Source organism: Podarcis pityusensis, assembly GCF_964106645.2.
Source record: "Podarcis pityusensis genome assembly, chromosome: 2".
NCBI lineage: Eukaryota > Metazoa > Chordata > Lepidosauria > Squamata > Lacertidae > Podarcis > Podarcis pityusensis.
Genome location: NC_138029.1, coordinates 71,205,424 through 71,223,516, shown reverse-complemented (window position 1 = coordinate 71,223,516; position 18,093 = coordinate 71,205,424). Strand labels below are relative to the sequence as shown.

Here is an 18,093-nt window from a genome sequence, read left to right as displayed (position 1 = left end):
ATACAGCCATTAGCCATTAGGTAACAATGTAGAACATGAAAAATATAGATGTAGATGCTTAAAGATGGGGAGGGCAAGGTGTACATGTCACTTGGGACTTGCTTGCATAGGTCACTGTAGCAGATCCATCTGGAAACCTAGTTTGAGTTGTCATGCGATGACTGGCCATGCAAAGAGGCTTGCGGCACACCAGAACCACCTATAAGCAGTTACATGCAGATGAAGTGACCAAACCACTCATATTTGTTCTGAGCACATCTGTTCACACAACCAACTACAGTGCAGTGTTTGAAAATAGGTTGACCAAAAATGTCAGGTTTTAATTTTGAAATGAACTCTTCGAAAGGCTTTTATGAATTGTTTCTTAAAACAGTTCAATACTTATCCCTGGAGGGGAAAACAATGTGCCAAATGTTCTTTGGGTGCCACTTTCAGAATTCTGCCACATTCTAATTGAAGCATCAGCTTGCTCTCTGGAATGATGACTCACTGCTGGCTATTTTGCCCAACTTCTTTAAATCAAATACCTCTCTACACAACCTTGCATGTACCTTTGTGCTAAGGTTCCACTGTATGCATGTGGAAATTTGGCTTATTAGAAAGAGATCCCATCCATCCATGGAATTAAGAGCTGTTTTGCCTTCTAAGAGTTTTTTCATTGAAAGTATCCACAGCCTGAGATGTGAGCTGATGCAACCTGAGCCACATTTTCAGTCTGTTATTGCTGAAGGCTCAGGTATGTTGTCATTCTCATGGTTCACAGAGAGGCCTGTCATATTTCTTTACTGAGCAGCCCTGCTGATGGGTATCCTTCACGCCATGAAATCTAGGGCCACACAGAGCGTTATCATGCATCCATCTAGTATCTCACCATCTGCTGTAAAATATATGTTCTTGGAAGACCGTCCTCTGCTATTGTGGGTCTGAAAGGCAGATAGTTCCAGGGCATAAAGGAAGGAACAACCCTCAAGGCCCTTTTCTGTATCCCAACACACCTTATTACAATGCAGTGCCCAATATTGTGCCTGCTGTTGTAGAGAGATTTCTGAATCCGAGGGAATTGAGTTGTCTAAACCCTGATGATCAGACTGAAAAGTATCAGGAGCAGCATATGTGCATCTCTGCAAGTGTACAGAGAGAGAATTCCATCTTCTGCTTTAATCATCCTGCCATCTCTTCTTACTTCCCCACAGCTGCTAAATCAGGTGCTGAATCGTGTGACAGCTGAGCGGAACTTGTTTGACAGAGTGGTCAATCTTCGTCTGCCAGGTGAGCTTCCTTCCCAGCCACCTTGCAGTCAGTCCTGCTTTGGGAGAGGGACCATAGCTCAGTGGTAGAGGATGTGCTTTGCATGCAGAAGGTTCCAGGTTCAGTCCCTGGCAGCTCTAATTCAAAGGAGCTCTAAGGTGATGGCAAAGCTGTCTGAGACCTTGCAGAGCCACTACCACTAAAGAGTAGGCAAAGCTAGGTAAGAAAGACAAAAACTCTGACCTGGTGTGAGGCAGCTTCCTACATTCTTACATGATATAAATTCTCCCGTCAATCCTGGGAAATATTCCTCTCTCCTTCTACAAACCCACATGAATGTTTCCAGTGGTTGTGGACATTCATTGTGTCTGCACAGGGGCTTCACCCACTCCCAGTCCTTTGAACAACAAGATAGGAAATGTCTGTGGGGAGAATTGTGTGCTGACCTTTTATCTCTGATTATGGTGTCAGTGCAACTTCCATTGATGCCACTGCTCCCTCCCATCCGCTCTTCAGATAGGCAGGAGCCCAACAGAGCACACGTGAGAATGAAAGATGGCATCCAATCCCAAAAGGAAGCCCCATGTGGTCTTGGCCTTCGTTGCTTACAGAAATGCATAAAACCTGCAATGATGGGAAATGGGATCTTTTGGCTCTAAACAGTAAGCAGTCATTAAGTGATGGCTGTGTGCCCACCTACTCAGGGTGAAGGAATCCATTCTTGTACAGAGCTTGTTAAATTGCAAAGTAATCTTTAGGGAGGCAAGATGTCCTGCTTCTGCACTAAAAGCTGTCAGAGAGTGATACCGGTGAATGAGCGGGAGCTGCATTTAACTGCAAAATTGCTGACTAGATTCCACTTACGCTATAGCTCCATTATCTTTAGCCCTTCATTTTGGCTGGTTATTCTGGTGTCTTATGATGAGAAAAGGACAGCATGTGTTAGCAGTGTGTACACTCTCTGCCTGTCCCCCCCCCTCCCACAGAGCATGGACCCTTTCCCTTCACACAGCATTATTAAATAACTGCTGTGGCACACACTGCTGCAGATCTATGTCATACTGATCAGTATTAGGAAGTAAACAATATTGCTGAGTCAATGTGCCCTTGTGTTCCTTCTTGGGGAACAAGGACTCAACCCTCATTGAAAATTGAGATTGTGAATGGAGAGAGCTTAAAAAGATCCACACACTTCCACACATTTTTACACTTTCCTATTCTTTGATGGATTTATTTATTTGGCATCTGTGTGACGCAAGTAGTGTGATAGAAATAACATTCTGGAATAGGTATGGTCATAAGCATGTGGAGTAAAGGACCATATGAATAGCTGTCATCCTGAAGAAAGTTGTCTCTGAAGTGTGCCTAATTTTAAATTTGGACAAGCTTGTTTTACCTCCCTCTGCTTCCCTTAAATTTTTGAGCATTGCTTTAGTCATACCCCCATTATCCCAGCTCAAGCACCTCTGCCCTGTTGGAAACATGGGGCATATTGGCATGTGTGACCACCATCAAGTCTTCCACATTTCAAAGCATTGGCTTCTGCTCACCTAGAAGCAGGAGAAAATTGGAATCATCACTCAGCACTTCTTCAGACCTGTCTTCAAGTGCCGTTTTCAAGGTTATGTGCTTGAGAAACACTCTATGTTTGGGTGACTCGGGGGATTGTATGCTGACTGGAAGGTGGAGGAATGCTGGACCACTACTGAAGGGCTTAGCACCATTCCATTTTTTTTGCACAATCCTTTTAAGTGCCCTTCTAATAGGAAACCAGACAATGGCATTAGCAGAGATGAGCAAGTGCTTTCTCTAGTGTTTGTCACTTACCTCTAAGATTTCCTGTTTGCCAAGGAGGTTCATTCTGTTTTGTCCAGGATTGTCCATACTGGGAGTGGTGGTGGAGGACTCATTTGAGCTTATGGTGCTCTAGCAAAGACCTGATGAAGCTGATGGATGTAGTACTACAAATCTTTAAGTGAATTAATACAAACATTTATCTCCTCCTGGTCTCCTGAAAACTTAGGCTGGTGGTGTTTCTCAGTGCAGTGCTATGCTAATTTGTCCTCTGCTATAGTTAAGAAGATAAAAAGGGGTGCTCAGGGGAAGTCAACAAGCTAACTTTTCATAGAACTGATTGTAATTTGAAATACCTGCTTTCTTCCCTAGGACTGGAGAGCGTAGATCACTATCCAATCCTTGTGGCTGTGACAGGAATTCTGGTCCGGCTGCTTGTTGATACTGACTTCCAAGGGTAAGTGCTGCTTAATTCCACTCCATGGGGGTGAAGATTTCATTGCTTGTGTTCTAGTTTACTGTTCTGAAATGAGCAGCCTGGCAGCATTGTGTATTAGGGTAATGATGCAGTCTTTGTCTTTGCCCCCTGTTTTCATATGCTCAGTCTGGTTGCAGGATATTAAATCCCCAAATAATTTCTGTCCTGTACGTTGGTCTCTGGGTGCTTTGTGCTGCGACTATAGTGTACTTGAGAGCTATTTAAAAGAAAAAAGGGGAGACATCCTGTCAATTTAAACCTTCCATTGAATTATTTAAAGAGGTAGCCAATGTGGTGCCCTCAAGATGTTGTTGGACTACAACTTGCATCATCCCTGGCCCTTGTTGGCTGAGGCTGATGGGAGTTGGAGTCTAACAACATCTAGAGTATTGGCCACTCTCTGGTGTAAATATTCTGGTGTGGAATACTTTGTTTGCTTTTGTTCTCTGCTTGCTTCTGTTCTCTGCTTACACCGCTATGTAGCTCATGCAAGCTATACTATATTCTGTTCCTTGGTTGTTTTATGGTGTGGGTTCATGGCAGATTCTGCTTAGGGGGTGGACCGTTGGACAAGATGATCTTTAGTTCTACTCTATTCTTACAGTAACTTTAAAGGGAGATCTGTCCTATGTCTGTATGTTTCTCTTCATCTTCTTGTTCTTCTTTTTCTAGTAAGAACAAGCTTTGGGATTTAAATCTGGGAATGGTCCTGCCCAAAGGAAATTAGGCCATTTCTTTTACCTTTATGCATAGGCACCACTCACATCCTGTAGCAAAAGAATACTCTTTCTACATATGCAGTTACCTTCCTAAACTGAGCAATGCTGGCAGCAGATCGTTTAGACAGATAAAACTGTAAAGACATGCTGTGTTTGGTTGTGTTAAACAGTGAATATGTCTAGCTGCAGTAGCGTATGACAGTGGAAAATAAGCCAAGTCCCAAGGGAAGGTGGCTGCTGACATGCCCCTCCAGATCTACTGCAGTGTGGCTGATGGCATTATTGCTTTGCCTTCATTGCCCTTGTTATGGTACTCAGACAGACGTGATGGACAAGTCCCTTCCACAGCTCTCAGGACTTTTAGAGACAGTGGGTTGACACTCACTTGTCATCTGATAATCTCTTCTCCCATCCTGTTGTGTTTTTTGAAAAAACAAAACTAGCCTTTCCATTATAAATTAGGTACTGGTAGTAGCTACTCTTCTGATTTCCAACCTAGAAAAAAATCATCTCTCCTAACAGGCAGGGTACATTAGTTGAATCATGCTAAGACAGGAAGAAGTGGTTTGGCTGGCATAAGGTTTGTTCATATCTCGGCTGATTAAGTTTTGATACAATCATCTGAATGAGGTAAACAACTTCTCAAATGCAGGCAGTCAATAAATACTTTTTGCATTTAATTCCACTCTTTTTTATGTCTACTGTGGATCCTAAAGTAGCATTAAAAACAGCTTTCAGCACTTCCTCTCACCCCTCTGCCTCACTGGGGAAAGGACATATTTTACTTCCTGACCATTCCAACTTGAGGAGGAAAATGGGAACATCAAGCTCCTCAAAAAGGTCCAGAGGGTTGTTTTAAAAAGAAGGGTGCATTCACTCCCCTGTGAAACACATGCTAATACCCATGATGATCATGGAGAAATATGTGCATAGCCTCCTTCTAAAATGAGCCTTAATTGCATTCAGGTCTAGGGATAGGCATTTGACAGGTCAAAAAGATTTGGCCCATTTGATCAGTCAAGACTGTATATGGAAAAAAGATATTCTCAAGTGGGTTGATACTTACGTTAACTGCAAAAACAAGTTAGATAACTGTTAACTGTGAAAGAATGAAATTACCTTTTTAAAAGCATTGCTTTGAATTACAGCTTTTAACCTTGTTACATAAGGTTTCTATAAAAGTGAATGATTTACTGAGCAGTTCTCCTCATTGGCTTTTATCCTGGAACAGCAGGGCCAGTCTGCAGTTTCATTTTTTTGTTATAAAGGAAATTAAAGCAAAAATAAAGCAAAGTAACAACTATTTAATAACAAATGGCAGTTTTAAAGGCACATGCTAGATTAGCAGGTTAGTTCTTCAAGCAGCACCAGTATCACGGCTACTTGAAATATTTGACAATCTTTTAGATTCAAAAAATTAAATAGGTAACCAGCCATCCAGTGTGGCAACTCTATTCAGATTGCTTTTATCTTGCCTCATGTTCTAGTTTAATCCTTCTCACCGAAATGCAGTCCATATGAAACTGTTGTGTCACGTTTCAGTTTCTCATTTGGCATGTCTTATTTTTTCAAAATGTTGTCCTTGTTTTGCAGACAGCTGAGCTCCATGTGGCTAGGCATTTTAGTTCTGTAAGCAGGCTATTTCTGATCCTCTCCACCCCCCACCAAGGCCTTCCAGATAGACACAAATCAGCCTAATTATATCCTCCCTCCTGTGGTCAAAGCCACATAGCCCTAAATATAAATGTGCCAAGCACACCATATTAAAGTGAATTTTTATTTTTTTTAAATCTGGTTGTGGGAAACCCTATAGAGGCCAATCCCATCCCACCCAAATTGGGGTAACAAGCTCCCTCCGTCCCTTACCTTTATATCAGCCACAGCGGCCTCAGCAGGGATTCTGGATCTACCACAGCATCTAGTTTGCCTTCTTGCCAGATTGAACTCCTTTCATCATTGATCCTGTACACTATCTAGCTTCTACACTAGTTCCTTTACAGCCCAGCCGATATGCTGACATCCAGATGCAATTATAACCCTCCCTGTCCCTGTTTCCGCAGCCCATTTGCTTCCTGTTCTGTGGGGCAGACTAGCTGTTTCTTTTCTTTTGCCCATGTTGTCCTTATCTATAGTGCCCTCAATAAGACATTGCTTTTTGAGGAAAGGTCGTGCTGCACTTTCATTGATAGGAACAGACTAATGATGATATATTACTATTAAGCGTTTTTAACATGGCATATGAGATCTACAGCAAATTCCTGGACAAATTTCATGTTAGCAGGAGTAAATCAACAGCCTGAGGACAGAGTGGGCTGCGTTTTCCAAGTGAAAACAGCACATTGCTTAATAACCTCCAACAGATATTTGTTCGTTAATTGTAGTGAAATATGGTCCTTTTCTCAGCAGTGATTGCAGCTCATTATAGAGGCCTCCCTTGGACTATTGTTGTATCATATAACTTCTAAATAAATTGTTTCTGAGGCATGAACAGTGGATGGGAATGGGGCTAACTACCGTCTCTGTGATCTGTAGCTTCTTGATGCTGCTGGCTTTCATTGAAGAGGGATCGGGTTTTGTTCTGTTGGAAGACTATGGAGGGAGCATGAATCTAGGGTCTTTATCTCTTAACACTGTGACTTGAGCAATAGTATTTTCATAGCTGTAATTGCTATGAAATCACAATGGATATGTTTTTGCAGAAATGCATGGGTGAATCAAGAGTTTTCAAGGGCCTAGGGCAATTAACAGAGTCTATGACAGGGATGGCTGACCTCCAGCTGCAAATTTTTCAGACCCCCCAAGCCCCCAGCAATTTTAGCAGTGACATGAAAAAGAAAGAAAAAAGCATGATGCTGGGCTTTAAACCTATTCTTCCAGTTTAGCAATCTCCTGTTGATGCAAATTATCCCTTCCTCATCTGATTTGCAAAGATCATCTGAAGAGGGGAGACTGTGTGTCCTGTGCATGTGTGCATGGCCAAGGGTGGATGTGGCTCTATGGCCAAAAAACAGGTTCTGTATTCCTGGCCTAGGGAGATATATATAAATAAGATGGTAACAGTGGGGGAAGAACAGGATTTGGAATCCTTGGCAGACCTATGGAACAGCTTGTCAGGTATCTCCTGATCAGGAACTTCCATCACACCAATTGATTACTTACATTACTTTCTCTTCAGTTTACTTGCTGTAGATACCCCAGGTAGAAATCCTCATAGCAGACCTGTACCTGCCGTGCACTAATGGTACATTTGGTTAGAAGCCCCATTGATGCTTACCTATAAAATGGCAGCCATTCTTCTGCAATGCCAGGCATAGTGCCAACTAGTTGCTTTTCTATGGAAGGCTGAGCTGCTTTGGTTTTGATGGAAAAGGTCTGGGTGCCTTTAAGAACTCCAGTTGCTGACTTACAGTCAGACCAGAAGGGGGCATTGTGAACATTTAGTTGAAAATGGATATCATTTAGCAGCCCCAGAGTATTAGGCTGAACTACAGCATACATTGTGCTCTTTAACAAACTTACCCTAAAGATTGTTAAAGGTTCTTCTACACCAGGGTTTACCAAACTTTGGTCTCCAGCTGTTTTTGAACTACAACTCACATCATCCCTAGCTAGCAGAACCAGTGGTCGGGGATGATAGGAATTGTAGTCCAAAAACAGCTGGAAAGCTGGAAACCCAAGTTTGGGAAACCTTGATCTACACTACAGAGTGAAACTGCTTTAAGCCAGTTTAACTGTCATGGTACTGATTTCCTTCCAGTGAAGTCTGATAATTGTCGTTTCTTTGATACAGTGGTGCCTCGCAAGACGAAAAGAATCCGTTCCGCGAGTCTCTTCGTCTTGCGGGTTTTTTCGTCTTGCGAAGCAAGCCCATTAGAGGTTTAGCGGCTTAGCGCTACAGTATTAGCGGCTTAGCCGGCTTAAAGATCAGCTGATAAGCGGCTTAACGATCAGCTGATAAGCGGCTTAACGATCAGCTGATAAGCGGCTTAGCATCAGCTGTTAAGCGGCTTAAAGATCAGCTGGTAAGCAGCTTAGCATCAGCTGTTAAGCGGCTTAAAGATCAGCTGATAAGCGGCTTAGCCATCAGCTGATAAGCGGTTTAGCGGCTTGGGAAAAAGGGGGGGGGAAAGGAAAAAAACCCTGCAGGAACTCGCAAGACATTTTCGTCTTGCGAAGCAAGCACATAGGAAATTCGTTTTGCAAAGCACCTCCAAAACGGAAAACCCTTTCGTCTAGCGGGTTTTCCGTCTTGCGAGGCATTCGTCTTGCGGGGCACCACTGTAATTATTTTGGAATCTATTCTGGAGGTATGTGTGCCAGAATGAGATGTGGTATTCTGGATGCTCTTGTTTCTAGACAAATGTGTTAACCACTTCTAGACATCACTTTTTCAAGATTGGTAGATGGAGAACAAGAAGGCACACTGGGAGAGACCTTAGACCAGGGGTGTGAGCAATCAGTGGCTCACCAAACTCTTCGGGTGCTTGGGAGGCATTTAAATTTATTAGAATGCTTGTTTAACTGGGGCTGGCTGGAAAACTGGGCTGGTGACAATTACATGCCATCCTTTTCAATGAGCTCAGTTATATTACTATAAATTCCTATGATTTCCAGACCATGACAACTATACTGAAAGGCCTTAATAACATCTAAAGCAGGCATACAGAATTGAGAAGTGGGGATCTCCCATGTAGCGGTTTGCAAAGGGGATCCCCGAGTCTTGGTGTGGCTTATTACACAACCATAACTTGTGGTTGCCACTGATCATTCCATTCAGGGTAGTTCTCCTCACTTGCCACCTTTCTTCAGAAGCCTAGCAAGAAGGGAGAGAAGTTGCTCCAACTTTCGTCCCTTGAGTTGTCCTTGGAAGAAGGAAGGGTACTGCTTCTCTCATGCTGGGCTTTTGCAGGAAGCACCAGTAGCACCTCACTACTGCTACCTCCTGCAAAAACCCAGCAGGAATAGGATCTTTGTTCTGGGCATGTAGTATAGGGTGAGGGGGCATGTCCTCTCATGAGTGGACTTATAGAACCCTAGTTAGAAATACATAATGACCTGGGATTCAAAGAGCTGCTTTAGGCATGCCCTAAGGCCTGAGCCATGCATGCCTAATAGGAGTTTTGATTCCACCCTAACCTCCCTAACCTCCACCATAACCCTAACCCTAACCTCCACCTCCACTAGGCAATAGACCACAATACAAAGCATAGCCTTTGCTTGGAGAATCAGTTTCTTTTGACCTGCTTGTGCTAACATTGAAGAGAGTCCCATGGGTCCTCATTTGAGCCTTGGATAAGGGCTATGGAAACTGGCACCCTCCACATGCCTCATTCTCTGCATCTTGAGTTGCACTTGACAGATGTTCTGTCCCACTGGCAGATTGTCCTTTTGGAAAAAACACACACAGCTAATATGTCAGCATGATAGTCTTAGGCAGGGATGTGAGTGTGCATCCTAGCGATTTGCTGGTTGCCATGGCTGTGATCAGTCACCAGCTATTGAGTTCTTGTCTTAACTGGCCTGTGCTGTTGTCAGCACATACCCCAGTGTGATTACAAAGCTGCAGGAGCAATGTAATGCATCCTGAGATGGGCATCACATGGCTCCCATTTCAGTTCATATATCTAAAGTTGGGGGGAAGTGTTGCTGTTGGACAGATGGCAATAATCATTAGGCTTTCCCAATTTAATTAGGAATGTTCAGCAGTGGGTGGAAATTGTAAATTATACGAGGAGAAGAGCTTCGTTATGGGAAGAAGGTAGGGTGTGAGCTGCTTTCTGCAATTAAAAGGGCAAGGAATCATAGAATTGTAGAGTTGGGAGGGACCTGAAGGGTCATCTCGTCCAACCCCCTGCAATGCAGGAATCTCAGATAAAGCATCCATGACAGACGGCCATCCCGTCTCTGCTTAAAAGCCTCCAATGAAGGAGAGTCCACAGCCTTATGAGGGAGACCATTCCAATGTTGAACATCTCTTACTGTCAGAAAGTTCTTCCTGATGTTTAGTCAAAATCTCCTTTTATGTAACTTGAAGCCATTGGTTCGAGTCCTACATTTCAGAGCAGGAGAAAATAAGCTTGCTCCATCTACCCTGTGACAGCCCCTCAGATATTTGAAGATGGTTATCATATCTCCTCTCAGGGTCCTTTTTCCCCCAGACTAAACATTCCCAGCTAAACATAATCCTCCCAAATGAAGCACCTATGATGAGCTCTTATATTTTGAAGAACAAAGGAAAGTAATCTTCGTATTTTGACTTTGTGTGCTATTCATAGTTATTACTCTGAAAACATCTGAAATGTTCTCTGAATAAATATGTATTCATAAGCTGTACCTTTCTGAGAACATCAGACACTTTAGCCTATGGCTAAAAATATGGAGGAAAATGGCTCAACTGCAAAGCTCACATTTGTGCACAGTGTGATTAGTTCTAAACTGGTAATCTGTTTGGCTTTTTCTTCCTAAGTTTGTACATAGGAGACCATTTAGCCCTTATAATATCTGACTATATTATTTATAAAAATATTTGCTTTCTGCTATTCATAAAAAATATCAGTGTTCTGAATCAATGCTTAGACGTTCTCTGCACTGTCACTGGCTTGAGAAGAGGAGTCCAGAAATTCCATTCACTGCATATTTTCAGTGTATATTAACATTTATTGACAAAGAGTACGTTTTCCTGGGCCTTTGGCTAATTAAGCAATTTATGGCCTTTTAAACTGTGTGGGGTTATTGTTTTTGTTTGTTGTTATGATATTATGGTATGTATGTTTGTGTTTTTATATTGTAAACCTCCCTGTGATATTCGGATGAAGGTGTTGAAATAATAATAATAATAATTTGGTGTTATGATTATTTGTGGTAATAGATACATACAAGGATTACAGTTTGTGAGAAGCATTGACTCTCAGTGCCAAAGGCAGCCCCACATATCACAATGACATTAATCCAGTTTGGAGGTGACCAGCACATGTATCAATGTGGCCTGACTGTCTATAACCTGGGAAATGCCACAACTGATGAACCAAATTAAACTGCTAAAAGGTGTTCAGGGCCACATTTGCCCTTATTGGCAATGTTGGATCAAGGAAAACCCCTAAGCTATATACTTGCTTCTTTAGAGGGAGTGTAACCTCACCTGGAGCAGGTAATACACCAAATTTCCTGGACCCAGGGACTGTCAATCCATAGTTCTGTCATCTGGTCAAGATTCGGCTTCAGTTTATTGGCCCCCATCCAAGCCATTACTAGGTGCAGACACCAGTTCTGCATCTCTACAGCCTTGAGAGTAGATCTTGAACCGAGTGCTCAGGGTTAATTGGTTCTAAAAGGGTGCTCTAGAATTACTGGATAGTGAGGTCTACTCAGGGGGCAGGATGGGGCAGGGTTTCATTTAGTACATAAATGTCAAATGAAGAGCTTGTTTTAACTTGCTTAATATGCTGGGTTGGGGGAGTGAAGCTTATAGAACTTTGAGAAATGGGAAATTCCAGTTTCAGGGGAAATCAGGAAAAGCAGAATACATCAATGTAAATGTTGGTAGTCGGGGACCTTCAGCCTCTTTCTACTCTTATAATTAGGCTTTTAAAGCTAGTCAGCTTCCAGCATTGTAGCATATAGTCTCTGTGCATGGGCTGTTCCTCCTGATAAGGACGAGGGTGCCCTTTTTGTCCTGGGGTGATCCTGTGATCAGAGAAGCTTAGTTTCTCTCCTGGTGCTGGGGATTAACAAATGTTTGCAAAAACCTTTGAAGATTCAAAGTGTTCAGAACACTAATTAATTACAATCTCATTGCATTAATCTGGCATTTGGTAGTTCTCCTTTGCCTCACACCTGGTGAAATTAATAACTCCCTTTGTAGACATGTCAGATGCACAATTCAGTCAAAGAGCAACTTGGTAGAGCAGGACTGATCCGTTATATGGATTTGTCTGTCTGGGCGACTAAGTGCTGTTAATGTGGGTCAGCCATCACTTAACTCTGGTGCCGCATGTGATGGCTAATCAATAGAGTATCACTAACAGGGGTCTATACAGTAGCAGATGACATGGTGGTGCTCACATAACCTTGTTTGTGTCACTGTTCCTTACTAAGAGGTAGAGGGAAAGGAGAAGGCAGTGGCAAGGTTGGCACGGTTCAAACTCAGAGTTATCTGGTACTCCTGCCTGGTGCATTTGCACCATGCCTACCTCACTGTCACCTCACCCCTCCATCTCCCAGTAAGCAGCCGTGACACAGCCAAATGGAGGTCAGGTAAGTGCTGCTACCCCACGGTCCACTACTGGGTCTGTATGAGGAGCCGCAGTGTAAATTGCCCTGTACTGCTAAATTGACATACCAGCCACTGATTATAAATGGGGTTTGGTGCAGCCAGACGCCTTTTGCTTATAAGGTATTAACAGAAGAGCTGGTTCAGAACCTGCCTTTTCTAACTGTACATCCTGGGCATGAGAGATATCTGACTGGAGTGCAGATTGTGCTGCCATGCTGCCATTCAGCTGGCAGGTTTTGTCTTTCCCCCATAAGTTTGACAGAAATGCAGGAATTGCAAGAGTGACTCTTGGCCAAAGGCATAGGGTGGTATTCAAAGTAGTGCTGAAGCGATTGCTCCATTAGTGCAAGCATTTCAGCTTCCCTGGTGTAACAGATCTCCCCCTCTTCTCCTTCTGTGCCCTGTTCTGGGGGTCTCCCAATTGCCCTGCCAAGCCAATTTATGGGGGGCATGGGTGGAGGAGAGTGGGGGCAGTCCCCATTGCTCTAGCGGGACTCATTGTGCTAGCACCTGCTAGAGCAACTAGTTGTTTAATATTGCGTTTTAATTGTTGTAACATTTATTACTACTACTATTATTATTATTATTGTATTATTATTATTATTATTATTATTACTATTACTACTATTATTTGGTTGTTTCTGGTCCATGATGTCACTGTCCAATTTCCATAGTCTGATTCATGTCCTTGGCTGAAGTAGAGTTATTTCCTCTTCTGTTGTGGCTTACTAAATATGGAGCATTAGTAGAAAATGGAACCATCAGCTCTCATTCTTTAGGAATAATCTCTCTACAAAACAACCACTTTTGTGCTGAGTAGAGGTGGGGGCCGGGGCAGAATGACTCAACAACTTCTTGCTTTCTCTTGGTAAAACGTAAGTGTTTTATGCTGGCCCATTAGCTTGATGTATAGGCAGTTTAGAAACACCAAACTTGGCAGCAGTGTGAGTTCTCGATTGCTGTTGTGTTTGCTAAGAGACGGCGTAGTCCATTCCCAAGGGACATTCATTAAGCTTTCAAAGTCCTGCTTGTAAGAGAAGCTGGATTTTTACTAAGGCAACCCCAATTTTTAATGATGGATTTCTGTGTTTTTAAGCCTCTTGAACTCTGAAAAATTGTCTCTTAAGTGCATCTGCTGTTAACGAGGCTACCTAGGTGGTTGTAGCAAAACAGCTGATTTTATTGATGCAAAAGGTTTCTTTCAATCTGCCAAGCTTGGCTATTTCACTCCATGTTATGTGGTTTTCTTCGGATGCCCTTATATTGCTTTCTTCTGCTCCTTGCTGGCTTCCCCCTGGCTTAATTTTGGCCACTGTAAGAACAGCAGCCTAAAGGGAAAATTTAAACTAAACTGTGGAGAGCTTGGTGGCAGACATTTGTGTACTGTGCTGTTTTATCCAAAGGGCTCAGAGCAGGTGATGGTATGTGCTTAATTTTGTATTTTCACGGGGTGAGTTCACACATTCAGCACTGTGGTTAATGATAAGACAAAGGTGCCCTCCTGTGGTGAAAGAAGGGTATAAACCAGGGGTTTCAGGGACTACAAAATTGTGATTTTACCACATGGGGCGCTTTTATACACACCTTAAGAAGAATGGTGCGTAATGAATATGTAAGTTAATTTTGGACTATTAGGGATGGTAAAAGGTAAAGGTAAAGGACCCCTGGACGGTTAAGTCCAGTGAAAGGCAACTATGGGGTGCGGCACTCATCTCGCTTCAGGTCGAGATGGCTGATGTTTGTCCGCAGACAGCTTTCCGGGTCATGCGGCCAACATGACTAAACTGCTTCTGGCACAGCGGGACATTATGACGAGTGCCACCCAGGTACTCATTGTTGTAAATGTCCGCTACTGCTCTCCATGGAGCAAATGAGGCAGCATTGGGGCTCTCCTCTTAAAATGTGAGGTTAGCTTAACATCTGTTCCAGAAAAAAAGGAAAGCATTGTTAAAGACAGAGTAATCAAGCATATACCAGAAGTAAGTCTTGCTGAAGCAGAACCGCTGTGGTTTCTGCAAGTGTAAGTTTTCTCTCATTTGCCTGTTAGAGTTTTTTGAGAGTATCAACAAGCACTTAGATAGAAGTGATCCATTTGACATTATGTATTTGGGCTTTCAAAAAGCTTTTGACAAAGTATCTCACTAAAGACTTCTGAGTAAGCTTAGAAGTCATGGAATAAGAGGAGAGGTTCTTTTGTGGATGAGGTTAAGAAAAAGGAAGCAGAGAGTAGGAATAAATGTAAAGATCTACCAATGGAAGGTAGTAGAAAGTAGAGTCCCCCCCAAAATGGTTTTGGGATGTACTAGTTTAACTTCTTCATGGATGATCTAGAGCAGGGTTTCCCAAACTTGGATCTCCAGCTGTTTTTGGACTACATTTCCCATCATCCCTGACCACTGGTCCTGCTAGCTAGGGATGATGGGAGTTGTAGTCCAGCAACAGCTGGAGACACAAGTTTGGGAAACTGTGATCTAGAGTTGGGGTTGAATAGTGACGTAGTCAAGTTTGCTGATACCACATTTTTCAGGGTGGTTAAAACCAAATGGGATTGTGAGAAGCTCCAGAAAGATCCATCTAAACTGGGTAGTAAAATGGCAGTGAAGTGAATGGGCAGTAAAATGGCAGCGGTAGTGGTAGTCACTAGTGGACTGACCAGGAGTAAGACCTGGGCTCATAGCGGTTAACTCTGATGAAGACAGCATGGTAGCAGTCATTAGCAAAGGGATTGAAAATAAAACTGCCAATATCATAATACCATTATCCAGATCTGCGATGTGATTACACTTAAAATACTGTGTATAGTTCTGGTTGCCTCACCTCAAAATGATACTGTAGAGCTGGAAAAAGTTCAGAAAAGGGCAAGCAAAATGACCAAGAGGGTGGAATAGCTCCTGTGTGAGGAAAGGTCACAACATTTGGGGCTTTTTAGTTTAGACAGGAGACAAGTAAGAGGTGACCTGATAGAGGTGTTATAAAATTATGCATTGTTTGGAGAAAGTGAAGAGAGAGAGGGTTTTGTCCCTCATAATACTATCCCTCCAATTCAGGCCATCCAATGAAGCTAAATGTTGGAAGACTCAGGATAGACAAAAGAAAGCGCTTATTCACTTCTCACAGTGCCGAGTTGCACACAATAGCTAGTGACTGCTATCAAGAGTAAGGAGAGGATGTTGGACTAGATAGGCCTAGCCTGATCCAGCAGGGATGTCCATATGTTTATGTTCTTAGTAGGTCAAAGCTGGGAAGGTTTAGCAACACCCTTTTCTGGTCAGAAGGCATCAAAGGCATTGAGATTGGGTGTCTTTAGGCAATGCACAGATGGTGGAATGCACTCATAGATGCACTTATGCTTTCATTTGCCTTTTTAGATTGAAAACAAACCTCATTGCTGGGTGTCTTAAATTGAAGATTAATTCAGATGGGAATGAAGCATGTGCTTTCAGAAACTTTGGGTTGCTTTTAATGATGAGGGAAACGGCTCTGGAAAGCGAAAAATAACCTGTCATTAACAAAAACAGAAACTTTTGCCTCCAAACCACGCTTTGCTGGGGCAGGGGGTTACATGCCCTTACTAAGGCTCATTCACATGGTGCCAAACTGGGTTCTAGCATGATCTCTGAGCTTTGCCTCTGAGTAATTGGCCATCTTCTTAGCTATGAGATTGTTTTCCCATTGAAGAAATGTGTAGAAGCGAGCATGTGGATAGTATTTCATGCTTCCTCATGCTTTTTTAATGGGTGTAGAGTGGGCACAGTCACTTAGAATGGAACTGTTCTTCTACTTCCCAGTTGGTATGTGGCTCAAAGGCCACTTTGTGGAGAAACAGGGGTTTTGACTTGTTTGCAGATGTCCGGTTCTTCCTAGTGGACATAAGATAGTCTGTCCTACCTTCTTTATTCTGTAGGAATGTGAGAAGCTGCCTTATGCCGCTTCAGAATATTCCATGTAGCTGTGTGCACCAGGGCTATAGAATGTCCGATTCAGAGGCCAAATAATGACCCTCCAGACCTCTCTAATGAGGCTTTGAGATCCTACCCAGCACATACCCCTTCCACAGGTCACACATCACATCAGCCCTGCTCCACACCCTCCTCACATGCTTTTGCTTGTTCCTGAACTGACGTAGTGCCTTTTGGATGCCTGGATGGAGAGATGTGTTCATGGGAGTGTGTAAAGAAACTTCTAACCGTCTGTAGCCTACTGTACAAAGGTAGGGCTCATGCCTGTTGCTCACCCCACTTTTGCCTTTGGCACACCCACCAATGGCATTAGGCACCCATAAGGTTGTCCATGACAGAATGTGGTCCTTGGGCTCAGAAAAGGTCATGACCCCAGGTCTACACAGACTGATATGCATCTCTCCATCAAGGCATGCAGGAGTCTTTCCCGGCCCTCACTGGAAATGCCAGGGGTTGAACTTGAGCCCTTTGGCATGCACAACATGTGTTCCACCTCTGAGCTGAGTGAGGCCCTTCACTTGTTGCTCTCTGTCTAAATTAGGGGGTTGGATAATACAGGAACACCATGGGATGTCTATATCTCTACCACGTCCTTTTACTCATCTTCTCTATGCTTAGTTGTGTGTTCAGTTATTATATTGCATTGTGGTGAAGGTCTTTGGGGTCAGGCATAATCTGGGCTTGGGAGAAAGGTGTACTTATACTGTATATTATATAGTGCCTTCCAATCCAATCCAAGGCAGCTTTGAACCATTCAAATCTCATCACAACCAGTGGACGTTCAAAAACTAGAAGCTAGATCTACAGCTGCTATGAATTAAAACGCACTATAAGTCTGACAGAATAGAATCTTAACGGTTCGTGCAAAAGACATCAAAGAAGGAGCCAGTCTAACTTCCTTAGGAATGAGTTCAACAATGGGAGTTCCATTACTGAAAAGACACAGTCATGGGCCTCTACCAATCATCTCTCTTGCTGACGGAATGTGAGCAGGGCCTGAGAACATTGGCCATAATTTACAGGCAGATTTTAATGCAGGATGATGTTGTGATTGAAGGAGAATTCTGTCCATAGTTAGGAGAAGGGGCAGTCCCAGAGAGCAGACTGATTTTTTTGTAAAGTGCTGGTAATTGGAAATTCATGACTATACTCTTTAAGAGATTCTGAAATTAACTGATCCCCTGGTCTACTGTAGAGCAGTGAGGAATACTGTATAATAACATGAAAATTATTGAAGAATTTTATGTACTTTATTGTAGTATCTGCACAGTTTATTTCCTTTAACTAGAAGTAATGATAGCTAGCTAGCTAGATATAGACAGACAGACAGACAGAATAACTAATTTCCATTTTATTGCATGTATCACGATGACTTCCCCCCTCTTTCTTTCTTTGCTAAGGAGCACTTCAGTGGACAAAAACTGTAGCCTTTTTTATTCTCAATTTGAGAATATCTATGAGAGCAGCCATGGGAGTAAGTAATATGAGCACACTCCTCCTCTGCCTTTTTTTCTTGTGGGATTAGCTTCTCAGTAGCTAAGGCTGCAATCCTATGTAGACTTACCTGGGAGTGAATAGTACTGAACTCAAGGGGGCTTACTTGAATAGACACATACTAGGTTG

At 42.9% G+C, this 18,093-nt stretch overlaps 1 protein-coding gene across 3 annotated transcripts in view; it reads left to right on the top strand.

The window, feature by feature from the left end:
- The window catches only part of RNF123 (ring finger protein 123), a 90,015-nt gene that overhangs the window by 45,756 nt on the left and 26,166 nt on the right, over positions 1 to 18,093 (top strand). For all 3 annotated transcript variants that reach the window (XM_080993461.1, XM_080993462.1, XM_080993463.1), the window contains exons 34-35: positions 1,194 to 1,269; positions 3,415 to 3,499. In XM_080993461.1, the coding sequence (XP_080849587.1) occupies positions 1,194 to 1,269; positions 3,415 to 3,499 (161 nt within the window). The remainder of the gene's footprint in view (positions 1 to 1,193; positions 1,270 to 3,414; positions 3,500 to 18,093) is intronic.